This window comes from Penicillium soppii, assembly GCF_028829465.1.
Source record: "Penicillium soppii strain IBT 18220 chromosome Unknown utg000004l, whole genome shotgun sequence".
Classification (NCBI taxonomy): domain Eukaryota; kingdom Fungi; phylum Ascomycota; class Eurotiomycetes; order Eurotiales; family Aspergillaceae; genus Penicillium; species Penicillium soppii.
The window spans coordinates 1,924,918-1,940,362 of NW_026643234.1; the positions used below are offsets into that span (position 1 = coordinate 1,924,918).

General features: G+C 47.3%; 7 protein-coding genes across 7 annotated transcripts; 3 read left to right on the forward strand and 4 right to left on the reverse strand.

Moving 5' to 3' along the window:
- Nucleotides 1-150: 150 nt before the first annotated feature.
- N7529_004141 (uncharacterized protein) lies at nucleotides 151-1,373 on the forward strand (the record flags this gene model as incomplete). The annotated part of the gene is made up of 4 exons (XM_057239668.1): nucleotides 151-291; nucleotides 355-453; nucleotides 506-1,038; nucleotides 1,100-1,373. 4 exons carry the CDS (start codon nucleotides 151-153, stop codon nucleotides 1,371-1,373), a joined length of 1,047 nt encoding a protein of 348 aa, XP_057098963.1.
- Nucleotides 1,374-1,792: 419 nt separating this feature from the next.
- On the forward strand, nucleotides 1,793-2,081 carry dph3 (CSL family zinc fnger-containing protein; the record flags this gene model as incomplete). The annotated part of the gene is made up of 2 exons (XM_057239669.1): nucleotides 1,793-1,987; nucleotides 2,028-2,081. The coding sequence occupies 2 exons, from the start codon at nucleotides 1,793-1,795 to the stop codon at nucleotides 2,079-2,081; spliced, it is 249 nt and encodes an 82-aa protein (XP_057098964.1).
- A 761-nt stretch (nucleotides 2,082-2,842) lies between these two features.
- N7529_004143 (frataxin family protein) lies at nucleotides 2,843-3,619 on the reverse strand (the record flags this gene model as incomplete). Its single annotated transcript, XM_057239670.1, has 2 exons — nucleotides 2,843-3,118; nucleotides 3,263-3,619. 2 exons carry the CDS (start codon nucleotides 3,617-3,619, stop codon nucleotides 2,843-2,845), a joined length of 633 nt encoding a protein of 210 aa, XP_057098965.1.
- A 3,820-nt stretch (nucleotides 3,620-7,439) lies between these two features.
- On the forward strand, nucleotides 7,440-8,240 carry N7529_004144 (glycoside hydrolase family 128 protein; the record flags this gene model as incomplete). Its single annotated transcript, XM_057239671.1, has 1 exon — nucleotides 7,440-8,240. One exon carries the CDS (start codon nucleotides 7,440-7,442, stop codon nucleotides 8,238-8,240), a length of 801 nt encoding a protein of 266 aa, XP_057098966.1.
- A 781-nt stretch (nucleotides 8,241-9,021) lies between these two features.
- N7529_004145 (uncharacterized protein) lies at nucleotides 9,022-10,406 on the reverse strand (the record flags this gene model as incomplete). Its single annotated transcript, XM_057239672.1, has 2 exons — nucleotides 9,022-9,057; nucleotides 9,123-10,406. 2 exons carry the CDS (start codon nucleotides 10,404-10,406, stop codon nucleotides 9,022-9,024), a joined length of 1,320 nt encoding a protein of 439 aa, XP_057098967.1.
- Nucleotides 10,407-11,207: 801 nt separating this feature from the next.
- Nucleotides 11,208-12,479, reverse strand: N7529_004146 (Monooxygenase FAD-binding; the record flags this gene model as incomplete). The annotated part of the gene is made up of 1 exon (XM_057239673.1): nucleotides 11,208-12,479. The coding sequence occupies one exon, from the start codon at nucleotides 12,477-12,479 to the stop codon at nucleotides 11,208-11,210; it is 1,272 nt and encodes a 423-aa protein (XP_057098968.1).
- Nucleotides 12,480-12,871: 392 nt separating this feature from the next.
- On the reverse strand, nucleotides 12,872-13,966 carry N7529_004147 (fungal specific transcription factor domain-containing protein; the record flags this gene model as incomplete). Its single annotated transcript, XM_057239674.1, has 1 exon — nucleotides 12,872-13,966. The coding sequence occupies one exon, from the start codon at nucleotides 13,964-13,966 to the stop codon at nucleotides 12,872-12,874; it is 1,095 nt and encodes a 364-aa protein (XP_057098969.1).
- Between the last annotated feature and the right edge of the window lie 1,479 nt (nucleotides 13,967-15,445).

Sequence of the window (15,445 nt, forward strand, 5' to 3'; positions counted from 1 at the left end):
TATGTCTACATAGACTGAATTGTTTTCTAGGCAATAATTGTAATAATGCCAATATTATGTTGGGCACACATCTCCACCTTCTGGTAGCTCCTATATTGGTGTGGCGCGTCAGCTTTCGGCGGTGAACTTCCCCAGCTCCTCAACATCAACATGATTCCACCATGCGACCCCTCCATTCTCGAACACAACCCTCAATTCAAACGCCTATATGAGAATCTTACGACCTCTTTTCTGAACCCAGATGCCTCCACCCGTGCTCAAGCGACAAACCTAGCCCGTACAGCTGTGGAAGTAAGTCGTCGCATCCCCGACACTCGATCAAGCTCAAAACGGAGCTAACCACCCATTCACCAGGACCTGAAGAGATGTCAGACCCAAAACGCGAAGAAACGCATCAAGGAGCAAATGCTCAGCCAATTGGCCTTCGCCCCAGACACCAACCTACCGGCGGAGGTCAGAATCCCCGCGCATAAAGACGAAAGAACCTATCTAACACCTTATCCAGCACCACGATAACCTCGCAATAATATCCCTCTACCTCTCAACACCCCCAGGAACACTCAATGCAGACCAAGAGCCCAACGAAACACTATCCCTCCTAGGCCCAGACATCCAAACATTCACCGCAAACATCCCATCTCTAATCCAGCCCCTCTCCACCCTTCTCAACAAATCCATCCAAGACCTACGCGCTCTATCGGCCAAAGACACAGCCGCAGAACCCGAACGCCCAAGCCACAATGCTCGCGCTCGAGCTCGCGACCGCCGAGTCCGCACCTCCATGGCTCCAGTCCCACCCCTCGCAGACGAGCTGAGTGCGCGCGTCCGCGCTCTGCGCCAGATCCAGCTCGCCGAGCTACCAGCCGCACGACGGAAACTGGCGGCCACGGCGGCGCAGGTGGTTGCTTTGCGCGCGGGCGTTCTTGAACGGTCTGTTGTTATCCTCGAGAGGGCGAAGTATGGGGCTCTTGCGCGTGCGACCAGGGCGAAGGCGGAGCATTTGGCTATTGTTGCGCAGGGCGTCGAGGGAAAATTGGAGTATGTACTTGCGTGCTTTTTCAATATCTGGGGTTGCTTGGAGTGGTGCTAATTTGTGTAGGGTTACGAAACTGGAGATTGCCGCGACGCTATATTCGCCTGAAACTATTGCTGCTCTGACTAGATATCAGGTGCATTTGAGGAAAACTAGGGAACGGTTGGAGGAGCAGAGGATGAGGACTGTTGAGGAGTTGAAAGCCTTGGGGGACCCTGAGGTGTCTGATGCTGGCATGGAAACGAACGAAGAGGGGTTTGATGATATCAAGAGCCGGTATGGTGGCTTGATCAAAGAGGTGGAGTTGTTGAAGGTGGAAATTGCTCGTTTGGGGGCATGATGGTCTGCTTATATGTCAAGCAAGGCACCGGGCATGGTACCTAGGTACAGGGAAGTTATATGTGTAAGGCGGCATTGATGGATGTATAAGTACATTGATTTAGCGGATGGCACTCAGCCAGATGGAGTGAGCATGTCTGTTTCGTACATTTCGTAAAGCCCTGGAGATACACATGCAATTCTCTTCTTCAATAATTGGCCTACTTTATACCTACATGGACATAAAACACAAGGATGTATGATATATTTATCTTTGATGTGCTCTGTGATTGTATACAAGAAGCCAAGTCTTAACTCCGAGAATGTTCCTGACTTAAACCCGAGAATCACATGACCATGCCAAACTTTTTTCTATGCCCGCCACCAAAAGACTCACATCTACTCATTCGCCACATTTCTATTCTAGCAGCAATATCCAACATGGCCGACGAGGAAATCAACATTTACGATGAAATCGAGATCGAGGACATGACCTTCGACCCAAATCTCCAGATCTACACATATCCATGCCCGTGCGGCGACCGCTTCGAGATCGCAATTGACGATTTGCGCGACGGCGAAGACATCGGCGTGTGTCCGAGCTGCAGCTTGATGATTCGCGTGATCTTCGATGTGGTATGTTTCGCTTCTTATATTTGACTTCGCATGTCTCCAGTTGCTGATTATTCGCCCCGCGGGGTATTCGCAGGCCGATCTCCCTAAAGCATGAACGAGACCACAGAAAATAAGCATAATACTCCCTGGGAGTTCGAAGCAGTCCCAGTTGGAGAAAATCTTGTCCAAGGCCTTCCATGTTAGAAGTGGACCTGCTGCCGTTGTGGAGGAAATGAGTTGAGGAGTCGGTTTTTACCATTCCACCCCCAGTTGTGACCCGCATCGCATCCCACCGGCCCTCGAAGGACATAACATATCGCGAGAACGTATTTTTTGCGTTGATACTGTAACTATGTCTGCATCATGCTTGGTGACTTGAAGCATCCCAGCGGATTCAACTCGGACTCGAATATCCGTGTTTTGCAACGGGTCTACCGCGAACTTGGGTCCGTCGGTCCAGTCTTGGATGGGACTTTTGTCTTGAGAACATAGCCCGGTTTGGCAAGGCAATGCGACACATTGAGTCAGGCCAATGTCTCCAGCGTAAACATGTTTGTGCCGATGAGTACGATTGTGCTTTGTGCTTTGTTGAATTGGCAATTGTATATCTCTTGATCTTATTGGCTCTGATTTTCTATGTGAAACTTCATTCTATACCCACGCATTGCGTCAAAGATAAACAAAATGATACCCCCAAAGCGAATGCAATTCCTCGATTCATATCTCTACTATTTTGAAAATGTCAACAGGATCATATAAGCAAAAAGTTGAATGCAGATACAACAATATCCATGCACTAGACTACACTATGTTATAATAAAACAGGACTGCAACAGCTCCTTCTTCGATCTAAGTAATAGACAGCCCAGAAGAAAATTACTCAACGATCTCGCTGTAAATATCCTTGGGCAAACGCAAGGTCAACTCCGAGTTCAACAGATCGGTCAAATTAGTACCATCGCGCAGATAGATCCACTGCCCATTGACAAAAGGTCGTGAGTCCTGCTTCTCGTGCATGTAGTCGCCTTCGACAATCCAGTCGAACCGCTTTGGTCCCGAGATGGGCGAGCTGAGCCAGATCTGCTTGTTGGGTGGTTGCTTGTTGAGGACGTAGGTGCCAATTGCAGAGACGCCAATGTTAAGTACTCCAGCCTGTAGTAGAATTTTATTAGTTTGGAGTAAATTGACATGTGTAATGATGGCAGAAGGGATTGGTAGCCAGTTAGAGGAAATTAAAGAGAAAGGAAAACAAGGCGACAATAAACGAGATATGGGGGAAATTATTTTGAAACATACACTATACTCCGCTTCAATATCGGCACCCTCTTCCTGTGCTGTCTCCAGCTGAGCTAGCAACACATTGAAATAGTGCTCAGAGTATTCGTAGTACTCCTCCGGAGTCAATGGCGACGGTTCGGTGATATGACCCGCAGCTCCAGCAACGGGAGTAGATTGGGGATTCGGAGCTGGAGGGTTTGCTGACTCTGGGTGAATTCCCTTGCGAATGGCCGGGGTGGACTGGAAGGAGCGCGTGAACTGGGAGACGGAGGGCCGAAGGGCACCAGCTCGGGAAAGCATAGATGAGGTGGGAGCTGTGCGGATGGATGGGCGCACAGAGGCGAGCAGAGCTCGGGAAGCTGTGCGAGGAATCATTTTGTGTGTGATTGTTTATGTAGAGGTATGAGGTGTTTATGAAAAGTAAAAGTAAAATGCAACGAGCTGCTTCCATGATGCGGAGAGACGGGATAATTTACATCATCGGTCCTGACCGCTTACCTGTTTGGGTGTGCTTATGGGCAGTACTTGTGATTGGATGGGAGTATAGATCGGGCTGCTCGATCAGGTATTTTATTTATTTGAGATGAAGTATAAGTTTGGAAAAAAAAGTTGGAGGATTGATTCCGAATTATCATAAGCATCCAGTGCGTTATTAGGTACAAATTCACTCAGGTTATGGCGTGGAATACACTAAGCAATCAAAGATCGGCCAACTACCATTGCAAAGTTGCTACTAGAGTGGTTAGAAAATTGTAAAATTTTATAAAAAAAGTGAGCATGGTATATAATCTGACTGAATATAGAGATATGGCAAGAGCACCATAATCCACAGGTAATGGCATGTTGGTACTGACAATATACGTACCTCCATAAGATCACTTTGTCGTCCAGTTCATAGAAGATAAACCTGCCTCACATCTCTGTTATTCAAAATATATTCGATACAAAATTAATGACTCTATTGCCGGAGTGCGAATCACAAGGATGTCAAATCCAGATTCCATCGCATGTAGCCTAGGAACAAACCATCGATTCATGCACTTGTTGATGTATGGATAACTACAACCATCCATAAAAGAGCCTGACCTGTCCTACTTAGATGCAAGGAAAGGAAATTTCGGAAACTGAAGTTCGAGTGTAATTCAAAATATCCGAATCAACACAGGGGACGACATGTTTTGAGAGGGCATCGGGGATATGCCAATTCTCTGCCCGGGACCAGACCCCAGATGCATCCTGTTATTTAACCAGCTTGTTCGCATGTGTCGAACAGTCGAATAGTAGCCGAAAAGTAGACTGTCCATCAACTGTCTAAAGACTCCTTGGAACCGCCATATAAGCGCCCAATCAGGGATCTATCTTCTGCTTCTGTCTTTGCCGTGTAGACAACGTGGACCACGGCTATTTTACACAAAGAATGATCCCCGAACACAGCGGGAGATATGGTCGTGATGGAAACACCTAGACGAGGTATATCTTGTCACACTAACCACAGATAATAATGGACGACCCGCGTTCATCTGAAGCGGCCAGCCCACTCATTCAGACATTTTCATGCCAGCGACCATATATGGACATGCCATACAGACTCGTCGGGTATAACCCCTATACGTATAGCGCCATGCATTATTGTTCCTGACAACGAAGACCACGCGGCACCAATCTAAGATTGGGCTTCAATGCTTAGTACTTTTGTACCTGCAGTTTGGGGACAAGTTGGAACAGCTAGGAATCATGGGGCGGCGTATCCATGGACAACAATAGTTATTGCACCGGACTGCCCGATGTATTGAATTAAATCGAGGAACCTATCCAGTCTGTACATGTCCGTTAGATCCGTCTCGTACTGGGATGCGGACAAATATGAGATGACGTACGCAGTGCGCTAGTGGGAACCGGCTAGGCTAGACGCGAGTCTAAGTATTAAGCCACATCGATTTCCAAAAAGGCCAGAACAACCTGAGAGTTTCACTTTCGGAGAAATCGGAGAATCATTGCGAAGATAATAACAATTCGAATAGTCCTCAATAGTGTAATTTTGAGTGTAAATTTAGACCTATTGTTGTCCACGTGGATTGTTAGGATCACAAAGAGATCTGATTAGAGTATGTTTCAGATGAAAGGAACCATGCCCCATGACCATTGGAATAAAGATGCAGGTATGCAGATTTGCCGGAACTATGGCCGGGATCTTTTTTGGCTGCAGAGGCGGGGGTGACTGAGGTCTGATTTCATTGCGACTCTGTCAGTGGCAACCATCGGTCCGCCGAGACTACAAAAGACATGGGAGTGAATGGAAACCACGCACTCAGTACCATAGGGTAGTTCTACAAATGCAAACTAAAAATCTCTGAATTCCCTTGGCTAAAGGCTTTGCCTTTCCTCTGTTGTAGGGTACACTTTGACCGACAGCCTATAGGAAAACCAGGAATTAGGGCATCTCAATTTCGATCGCTACCTAAAGGTTTGGAGAATTAGTAATAGGTGGCACAATGTAACAAACCAGAATCCGGCAAAAAGGAAATCGACTTGCCACGCCTTGGAGAACAACGGAAAAGAACAATGGAGAAGAATATTGAATGGGGCACAATAGAGCCATAACGGGCCACCAGCAAGCCACCGATGAACAAACGCAATAGACCGGAAGGAAACACCGGCGTGTAGTCCGTTAAGGCTTGTCCTGACCGTTTTTTTCGCTAAAGATCGGCAGGGGGCTCGAGAGGGGTTAGTAAGTTTCAGACGGGCGCCCCCCCTCTTCCTTCTAGCCCTAGAAGAACATCCTCACTGAGCCATAAGTAAGGAGACACGCTAAAAAACGACCGACGAAAAGGAGGAGGCAGAGACGGTCTGGGTCATAGGTGAAACATGGTGTTGATCTGTATGGAGTTGCCTCGGATCGGTATGAGTGGCCGACTACGATCCAATGTGGCGCTAATAATTGGCGTATCACATGTTGGGATATTCTTTGCAAGAGTTTGCAAAAGTTTTCGACGTGATTATTACTAAAACAATTTGATGTGAATTAAAGGTATCAAAGGAATCAAAGGACTTGAAATTAGTGTAGAAGTGCACTTATTTCAATGTTTGCTTTTCATCAAACCGTACCTAGGGTTATGATCAATGACACTGTGATGTAATTGGTTACTCGGGGATCCAGACGATGATGTATTCGGGATGCACCAATCAGATTATTTGCCCTGGTCGGGTACCAGGGTACTACACGGTATTACTGCGTGGCTAACCATTGGAATACGCAATTACATCCATGGTTTCTACGTTGACATCTCCACTCCACTACTCCGTACATTTTCTTGTGGCTGGAATATTTTTAATGTGCATGTTGTTCTTTTTTGTTGATGCCAGGGGCAATCCAATCATTGTCTCCTTATACATTTTATTTATAGAAATTATGGAGTAAGGTGTATAACTATAGTCCTTTTTCTTAGTTATGTTTCGAAATCTGATGTGTGGCATGTATTCCCCGAACGTCATCAAATATCATTCTGATTTTGATTGAAATTTCGATGTAACGCACACTCCATAGTCCAGGCCATAGTGGAATGGGCTATCATCTTGGCTGTGGAGTAAACCCACATCAGAATGTTTTTCTGATAGAAAAGATTTAAAGAAGTAGTGTCAATTAGGGCCTACACAGCGGATCTCATTGGAACTGTAGGAAAAAGACGCTCGGTTCAAGCCAATCACCATGGTTCCTGTTCCTGTCAAGGGCCCAATATGGAGACCCCCCTAAGATCCATCTATCGCCTCCCCCTGGTCCCGGCGCCAATAAGATCTAGAATCGATCTTTTGCCCTGACTGAAAACATGGTTATTATGTAGAACCACCTCGTTCGGTGTAAGAATATCCAATGGGCTTTCGACCAATGCTCCACAGGCTTGGAGAAAAGAGGTGGCTACGTCCCAGCCAGGTCGTTTGGCTGGTAACTTTGACACCATTGTGTGGCCATATAAAGCTCCCTCACTCCCTCGATTAATCCATTCTCCCACACATCACCTTCCATTCCTTCATCCTTTTTTTGGTCATCTAGTCCTGTGCCGTGCACGGTCTGAGCCTTACTTTCCTTAAGCTACGTGCTTTATACATTCATTCCTTCTAAGATCGAGAACAGGTTTCTCTCTTTCAATCTTTTTGAAGTTCAATCTTTTGTGACTTATATATCCAAACTTTCTTCAAAATGGTTTCGTTCACCAACCTGTTCACTGCCGGCCTCGTTGCCACTTCGGCCCTTGCTGCTCCCACTCAGATCAAGCGCACCACCTCCAGCAAGCGTGGTGCCGCCTACAATGACATCTCAACCGTCTCCCCTCTGAGCAGCACCGGCGTTGTCTCTTGGGCTTACAACTGGGCTGGTACCCTCTCCGGATCCCTCCCCTCCAACGTCGAGTTCATCCCCATGCTCTGGGGAACCAGGGACTTCGGCGGCTGGTTGACCACCATCGAGACTGTCCTCTCCAGTGGCAGCAACTACATTCTGGGATTCAACGAGCCCGACATGGCCTCCCAGGCCAACATGAGCCCCTCTGATGCCGCCAACTACTACCTCCAGTACATCACCCCGTACTCCGGCAAGGCCAAGCTCATCTCTCCCGCCGTGACCTCCTCCACCGATGCCGGTGTTGGTCTGAGCTGGCTCGAGTCCTTCATGAGCTCTTGCGCAGACTGCAGCATTACCGGTCTCGCCGTCCACTGGTACGGTTCCACTGCCGATGAGTTCAAGTCCTTCGTCACCCAGGCTATCAGCACTGCTAGCGATTACAACCTGAGCGAACTCTGGATCACCGAGTTCGCTCTCAGCGCGGATGCTAACGGCTCCGCCGACCTTGCTACCACCACTGCTTTCTTAAATGAGGTTATCCCTTGGTTAGATTCGCAGGCTGGCGTCACTCGCTACTCTTACTTCATGTGTGCTGAGAACTATCTTCTCTCTAACGACGCTCTCAACGAGGCTGGCGAGGCTTACACTGCCTCTACTTAGGGGAGTGTGTTTGATTTTGGAAAACGAAACGCGATGAAAAGTGGATATAGGAGATGTGCGGAATGAAGATTTGTTTGTCAATTGTTTAAGACTTCGTCGGCGATTGATCGTCGAAAGTTATCTATAGAATCTTTGTGTTTTATCTTTTTTAGGAGTCTTACGCAAATATCCACCAGGCCGTCTGATTTTTTTCTTTGATCATTTCTTTAAATTTGTAATACTCGCATCCATGGAACAGATATATAGGGGACTTGTCCGGTCCAGAGTTTCAGCCTGAACGAAGGTGTAGTGCATCAATGAAAAACAGAAGCCCGAGAAGCAAGGCAACGACAGGCCATTGGAACACCAAAGATGATATTGTGGCAACACGCTAGATATTTCATAGATCTGCCCATATAGCCTGAATATCATAACATACTCTACTACTTTACCAGAACATTAACATACTGAGAAGATAGGTCAGATTTTGTTATCTCTATCTACACTGATTCCAAAGACCAAGGTGGTCATTGTGTTATTTAAGTCATATCAGTTCTGCTCATTGATCATTATATCGCTTTTTATCGAGCCTTTCCTCGTTGCTTTTGTAGAAAATTGTACATAGAAACCTCAAATCCCCCCAAACAGATACGGAACCAACACTAACTCGCTAGCCACCCGGCTGGAACTGAGAGCGTGTTTTGAACAGTAGAATGCCCGTATCATTTCCCATTCCTTACTTTTCACCTCGAGCTGAGTGATGTGGCAATCTGGCTGGAAGTGGCAATGTTGTTCCAATGACTCAGGCGCAGGTGAAGGGCTTGCTTATAGACCCGGACTGAAATTTATAAACCTGCAGCATTAAGTCAGCATCGATATTGAAGTAGAAGAAGTTAAGCTCACCAGTTCAGCAATACTGGCATAGGTTCCACATCCAAAAATGATGATGCCAACGAGGAATACCACGCCGTTCAAGATTGCAGGCTTCATATTGTGCTTTTCGTACCACGCGCCCTCTTTCAAGAGGACAAACCACATGATTGGTGGGATATAGAACGATAAACCAGACACAAACAAGGCAGAGATAATAGAGAGCAATTCGGAGAAAATTGGAATGGCCTCAGCAATGACCCAAGCCAGGATTGTGACAACAAAAACGAGGCCGAGCCATGTGATCCAGCCCTTTTTTGTGTTAACGTAGCGGACAATAGAGTCTTGATATATCTTTCCGTGTATATATCGGCAGACAACTGTTGTATTGATTGACCCCGAAATAAAGATGACTGGAAGTGCGATGCCAAAGACGACCCTCGAGATGACAGGGCCTGCTGATAGCAAAGCAGGTGATTGTACTTCCTGCCCCACAAAGGCATAGATGATTGACCCCGTCAGAGTATAAATGACAATCTGAATTCCTCCAAGCCACCAGAGTGTTTTGACGTAATCTTTAGGGGTGTGCATATCTTCCATAAACGACGGTAGACACCCAGCAAAGGAAAACGCGAACACGATGTTGTTGGCAGCCACGATGGCCGCCGAAAAGGTGAGGCCAGGCTTTGGCCAGGCAGACCATGGAGCATGGTCAGGGTTGAAAGTGCCAGAATTATTGGAGCTTTGGATACCGGTCGCAATCATGGTCACGCCAATAGCAATGATGATAGAAGCGAAATCGATATAACCTAGAATGGCAACCTCCGCAAACGACGGAGGAACGGCAAGGATCAGAAGTATCACGGCCGATACAACACTAAAAATGATCGAGCACGAGCTGTTTTGAGTTATAGTTTGAAATGCAATGGCACCTGTCAAGCAGTGGGAACCAATGACAAAGATGAGGAGAGCAACAAAGCTGCCTAGAAAGAGCTTCGACCCAAAATTCCCCAGTAGGAGTTGACCAACATCTGCATAGTGACCGATCTGTGGATATCGAAGCTTGGTCTCGCCAATACTATAACCTGCATAAACTGCCACAAGGCCGAGGCCAACGGTCATGATCACGCCAGCAACCATTCCGAGAGAGGCAAATGCAGAAGGCAAACCTAGACTTCCAAGAGCAATTGCCTCTACAATCGAAATGATAGTTAGGCGCTTCCAGCCAAGTCGGCGAAACCGCGCCTCTCCTTCCAGAATCCCTTGTATCTCGGGATCGGAGAGGTCCTGACCCTTTGGAAGTCCTTCACTGGCCATTTTGAGGATTTGGGAACAGTTGATGAAACAGAGTATTGTATCAAAAATTGGAGAAAAATGAGCTGCAATACCACGCAAGAAAACGGATCACAGAGAATGGAACCAAGATTCTAATAATCAGAGAATGGAAAAAGTGCGGATCAGATAAGATCAAAGGGTTGAAATCGCCCGGGGGTCGCTAGTGGAGTAAAAACTTCAAAAGCGACACGGTTTAGGTATAGACCTGTTGCGAGGGTACATCGCTTGTCTAGCTGTGGAGTGTAGCGGATCCATTTAACATTGAGTATCAATCAGATTGTTGTAAATTTGGAGAAACCCTAATGATTCGCAGGGTTTCGAGCGCTACTGATTGATTTAACTATATTCTGCAGGTAGAAGTCAAGTAGTGTCGGGCCAAGCCGAATCTGACAAGACAATAGTGATCCGCTAGGCTTATACTGGACAAGCAACCGACCCTTTTTAATAAGATTTTAATATAATGTACGTAATCTCACTCCGTAAAATCATCGTGAAGAAACTTGTATTCATGCATTCTGGTAGGTGATTCGAAGGATGCTATGAAATGAGAGTTAAGGATCTGAAATTATACTGAAAGGAATGGCAAGGCTCCAAGGCCAAGATAGCCCTGCCAAGATGGACTGCGCATAACCTTGAAACAGTTTTACTCAACTATATTTGGGCGATAGAGAAAAGGGCCACAGTCAGGCATGAGTGGAAATTGTAACATGTACTAAACTAAAACAGAAACAGAGTATAGCAACAAGGCGTCGATATCCTTTCACGCTTCTCTCACAATAAATGCTACTGATCCCGGTCAAGCTCTTCATACGTCGGTAGGTTCCAGTCTTTGACAATGTCGGAGGTGAACCTGCTAAGGAGATCCAACCTGAACAAAGAAGCGATCCCCATTAGAGTGTTCAAGACAGCAATACCAAAAGCCGTAGATGAGAATTTATCCCAACGGCCTTCATCAAGCGACACACTTCCCTGGACTTGGAGCATGAAAGGACGGAAAACTTTTTCATATGCCTCTAGGGCAGCCAGAAGCGAATCTGTAGTACCGGCCTCTGCGAGATCGGCACCAGGACCATCACAGTGTCTACCGATTTCACCAGCCAAGACATAGGAACCAACAATACCAGAAGTGGTGCCCATTCCTGTCATTGCCGAGGGGCAGTATGCAGCATCCCCAACAAGGACAATTTGTCCACGAGACCAGTGGTCCAGCCTGACCTGGCCCATACGTTCGCAGTAGAAGTTATCAGCAGCCGTGAGAGACTCCAAGATCTCATCTGTCTGCCACCCTGCATCCCGGAGCATCTCTCTCAATGCCTCCTTTCGTTCATTGATATCGCCCCTCAAAGACGCTTTAAGTCGCTCGGAGTTTGTGCGGCCGCCGACGTATGCCTGGATCTCGTGGTCGTTGTGTCTTCGAGTCATGATGCCCCGTCCTCCGGGTGCCAAGTAGGATGTTGCGATATATTTTTCTCCATCTTGTATCGGCCGAGGAATAGTGAAGTATCCGACATACATTCCGCTCATGGGATGAAATGCGTCTGGGGCGTTAGGTCCGAGCATTAGCTTTCTAGTGCGGGAGCCCTGACCATCAGCACCAACAACAAGGTCGAATTGACTTGCGGATCCATCTGTGAATCGGACTTCGACGGCGTTTCCCTCCTCCTTGAAGGCATCGATTGATACCCCGAAGATATAATTTGCTCGAGTTTTGGTGATATCGTAGATAATCCGACACAAATCCCCTCTCATGATCTCCCAATCGGAACTGAACCCCAATTTCACACTTGAAGATTCATTAGCTGGGAAGAAGGCTCGACGTCTTCCCGTTTTGTCCACCATTTCCATGCCTTGCTCGGGGATAGATCTTTCACGAAAGGCCTGCTCAAGACCCATGCGTTTCAGGACTTCGACGCCATAACCGCGGAGATCGATTTGGAGACCTGAGGCTCGAAGATCCGGAAATCGCTCGACGATAGTGACGGTGTGGCCTAGCTTAGAGAGCCAAAAGGCGAGGGCATTGCCGGTGATGCCTGCGCCACTGATGAGAATCTTCATTTGTAGCTTGAGACTGGATCTGCGTGGGTTGATATTGGAAGCAGTGACAAGAGTTTTTGCTGAACTTAGGGGTCGCCTTCTTTGTGAAAAGAAAAAAAGGTTTCGGGAGGTTATATAGCTCGGTAGGTATGTATGTTAAGCCGATTATCTCCGCCCAAGGACCGTCGGCTCGGCCGAGGGCAAAACAGTTTGACTCAGCGCTGGAGTGAGAAGGGAAAATGCCTTGGAGACTAACTGGACTGAGAGAGCTTTTTTCTTTGATTCGAAAATTCCACAGTTACCTGGGTATGCTTGCTTGTAGGGACCAAGGTAACACAGTCACCAAATAATTGAAAATGGGCTTCGAGAACCAGAATGACATGAACTAATGTTGAATTGAGAGTTGAAGTTTATTAAACCCCTGCATCGGGCAGGAGGAAATCCCAGTCTAAGTCCAAGTCAAATCCCGAGCCCGCTTCTCTCGATTCGCCATCAAGACTTATCATCGGTCCCAAGCCGTCATCATTCGAATCCGCCAAAGGGACAGTGCCAGCAAGCGCGAGTAAGAGACCGTGGCAGAACTCAAGACTGTCATTGGCACTTTGAGCAATTCTCAATTCGCAGTCGGCACCCGACTGCTTCGCCTCAACCTGAGCGATGATCATGCTCAAAAACATATGACACTTGATGTTTGTCTCGCCCTGACGGATTCGCTCAGCAGAGAAAGAGACGAAATCTTTAACAATCTGTTTGAGTAGTCCGATGTACCCGGAATTTCGATGCAGTGTGCCATCAACACGTTGTGATTCAACTTGGGCTAGCAGCTCGATACTGATGACAGTCATAGCACACCATATACCTTCTCTGAATAGACCACCACCGGTAGCCATCAGTCTGGAGAAACCTTCATCAGGCTCAGGTGACATTATGGCCATTGCTGCATCTAGACTGGCTTTCAATGAGGAAGATAATAGTGGGTTTGTGCGGGCCTTGCTTGTAAATGGGCAGTGCAGGGGAATCATGAAACGACGAACTAGGTAATCGAGAAGATTCCGGTGGAATGACGTGATGATCGAACTTGCGTTCTCTTTGAGAAATTTGTAGTAGGAGCTCGAAGCCTCGGTCAGTTCAGAGCTTAATGCAATCACATTCAAATAGGAAATCTCCGAGCTCAAACTGGTCAATATATGGAGGATCCGTAGACGGATTGGCAACGAGTCAAGGAGAAGAAGCTGCAGCGAAGTATTGGTATATATATCCTTGGAATGGGGCTGGACGACGGCTGTAAATTCGTCAATCTCGTCGTCATTAATGTTTGATGGAGCCTCCGTATCCGACTCGGGAATAGTAGCTGGCATAGCGGAGTCCAAAGCCGCCTGTGTAGTCATTTCAACAATAGTAGCCCATAGCCTCCTGCGGATTTCGGCTTGAAGCACCGAGATCCCCGAGAGTTGCTTCGGATCACGGTGCAAATTGATTTGCATGGCTTTGTGAACCAGAGTTCCCATTGAAGTCCAGACCAGATCGGCGCCGATTGAGAAAATCTGTCGCGCCAGGATCGTGAGGCAGTCGATTTGTAGCGCGGAAATACTGAGTCGGTCTTTTTCTAGTGGCCCAGAAAGCCATGACTGAGCAGCATATACCCAGCAATGGACTGTGTGACGGAATCTGATGTTTGTTATCTCTTTGTGGAGACTTGATCCTATCCCGACCACGAGAAGAATTTTGAGGCGAAGCTCGGTCGGCGCGTTTTCTGGATTGTTCCAAAATTTATGGTAATCAGTCCAAAAAGAAGGAATATGGAGTATGCGATGGGTCGATTCGAAGAATTGCACATAGAGACTTGCCATCGCATCTGCCATCACGCGGGATGGAGCAGCAAGGTAGAGCTGGGGATTAGATAGTGATCTACTTGGACGCCAGAATTTCATGCTTCTCGCTATGCCTTTGCATTCTTTGAGAAGCTCGCCAACTTGGCCGAGAATTATTTGAACTTCAGGGGCCTGAAATGAGTCGCCAGTGCCTTTACCAGTCGCTTCAGCATAGCAGGCTAGAAAAGGATCGAACTTGCAATGCAAAATCAGCGACGGGATTCAAGATGAAGGGTGAAACAATCCGGCACTGTACCTCTTTGGATGTGCCCATCCACAAGCTCCATCGCATAATCCTGGTCTTCGAAAAGATCCACTCGGAACTTTCTATTCGGGACGGGCGGCCGAGGATTTCTCGAGTCGTCTCAGATAAACCATCAGTGCGCTTCTGTGCCAAAGACTGCTCGAGGCTTCGAATTCGATTCAATATATCTGCGAAACTTGCTTCTGAGTTTTGCACACGAGCAGATAATCGTAGATCATCTTGATTGGGAGGTATAGGAAACTCAATTTGTGTTGTTGCCGTTGGAGTTGTGGCCCTTGTCGCGGGATTTTGAGGAGCCTGCAGAGCATTATTGTCTGATAATGGGCTTACTCCGACTTGCCGAGTATGCAGTGAAGCCAAAGGAGTAGGACTGTTTATTGAGGACGTAGGTTGCAGAAGAGCGCTAGGTTGATCGCTGTGACCCCTGTAGATGCATCGTAATTGGGTGGCGACACAATGCGTGCACGGATCTTTTCGATCACATTTAATTTTGCGCCGGCGACACTCAATACAAGACCGAGCTATTCTACGTCGCCGCCGGGGTTGAGGGTCCATGATTTGTGAGTGGGAGTGTCTTGGAGGAGGAGGACGTAGCCGGGCCAAGCAGAGCGGAGATCTCGGGCATAAGCCAGAATTCCCGCTTTATGACCGTTTATAGCCGATTTAGTAGACGTCGATAGATTTTGCCTGATTTATTATTTCCTGATTTTTCATTCGACTGTTCAAAACATGTGTCATATGCAGATGCATTGGCCCCTCTGCGTCTGATTGAAATGCATGTGTGTGTTCTCATCTCCAACGATGTTGCTTGTCCTCCGTCGGACAGGTGAGTAGACATGTGAATTATCAAA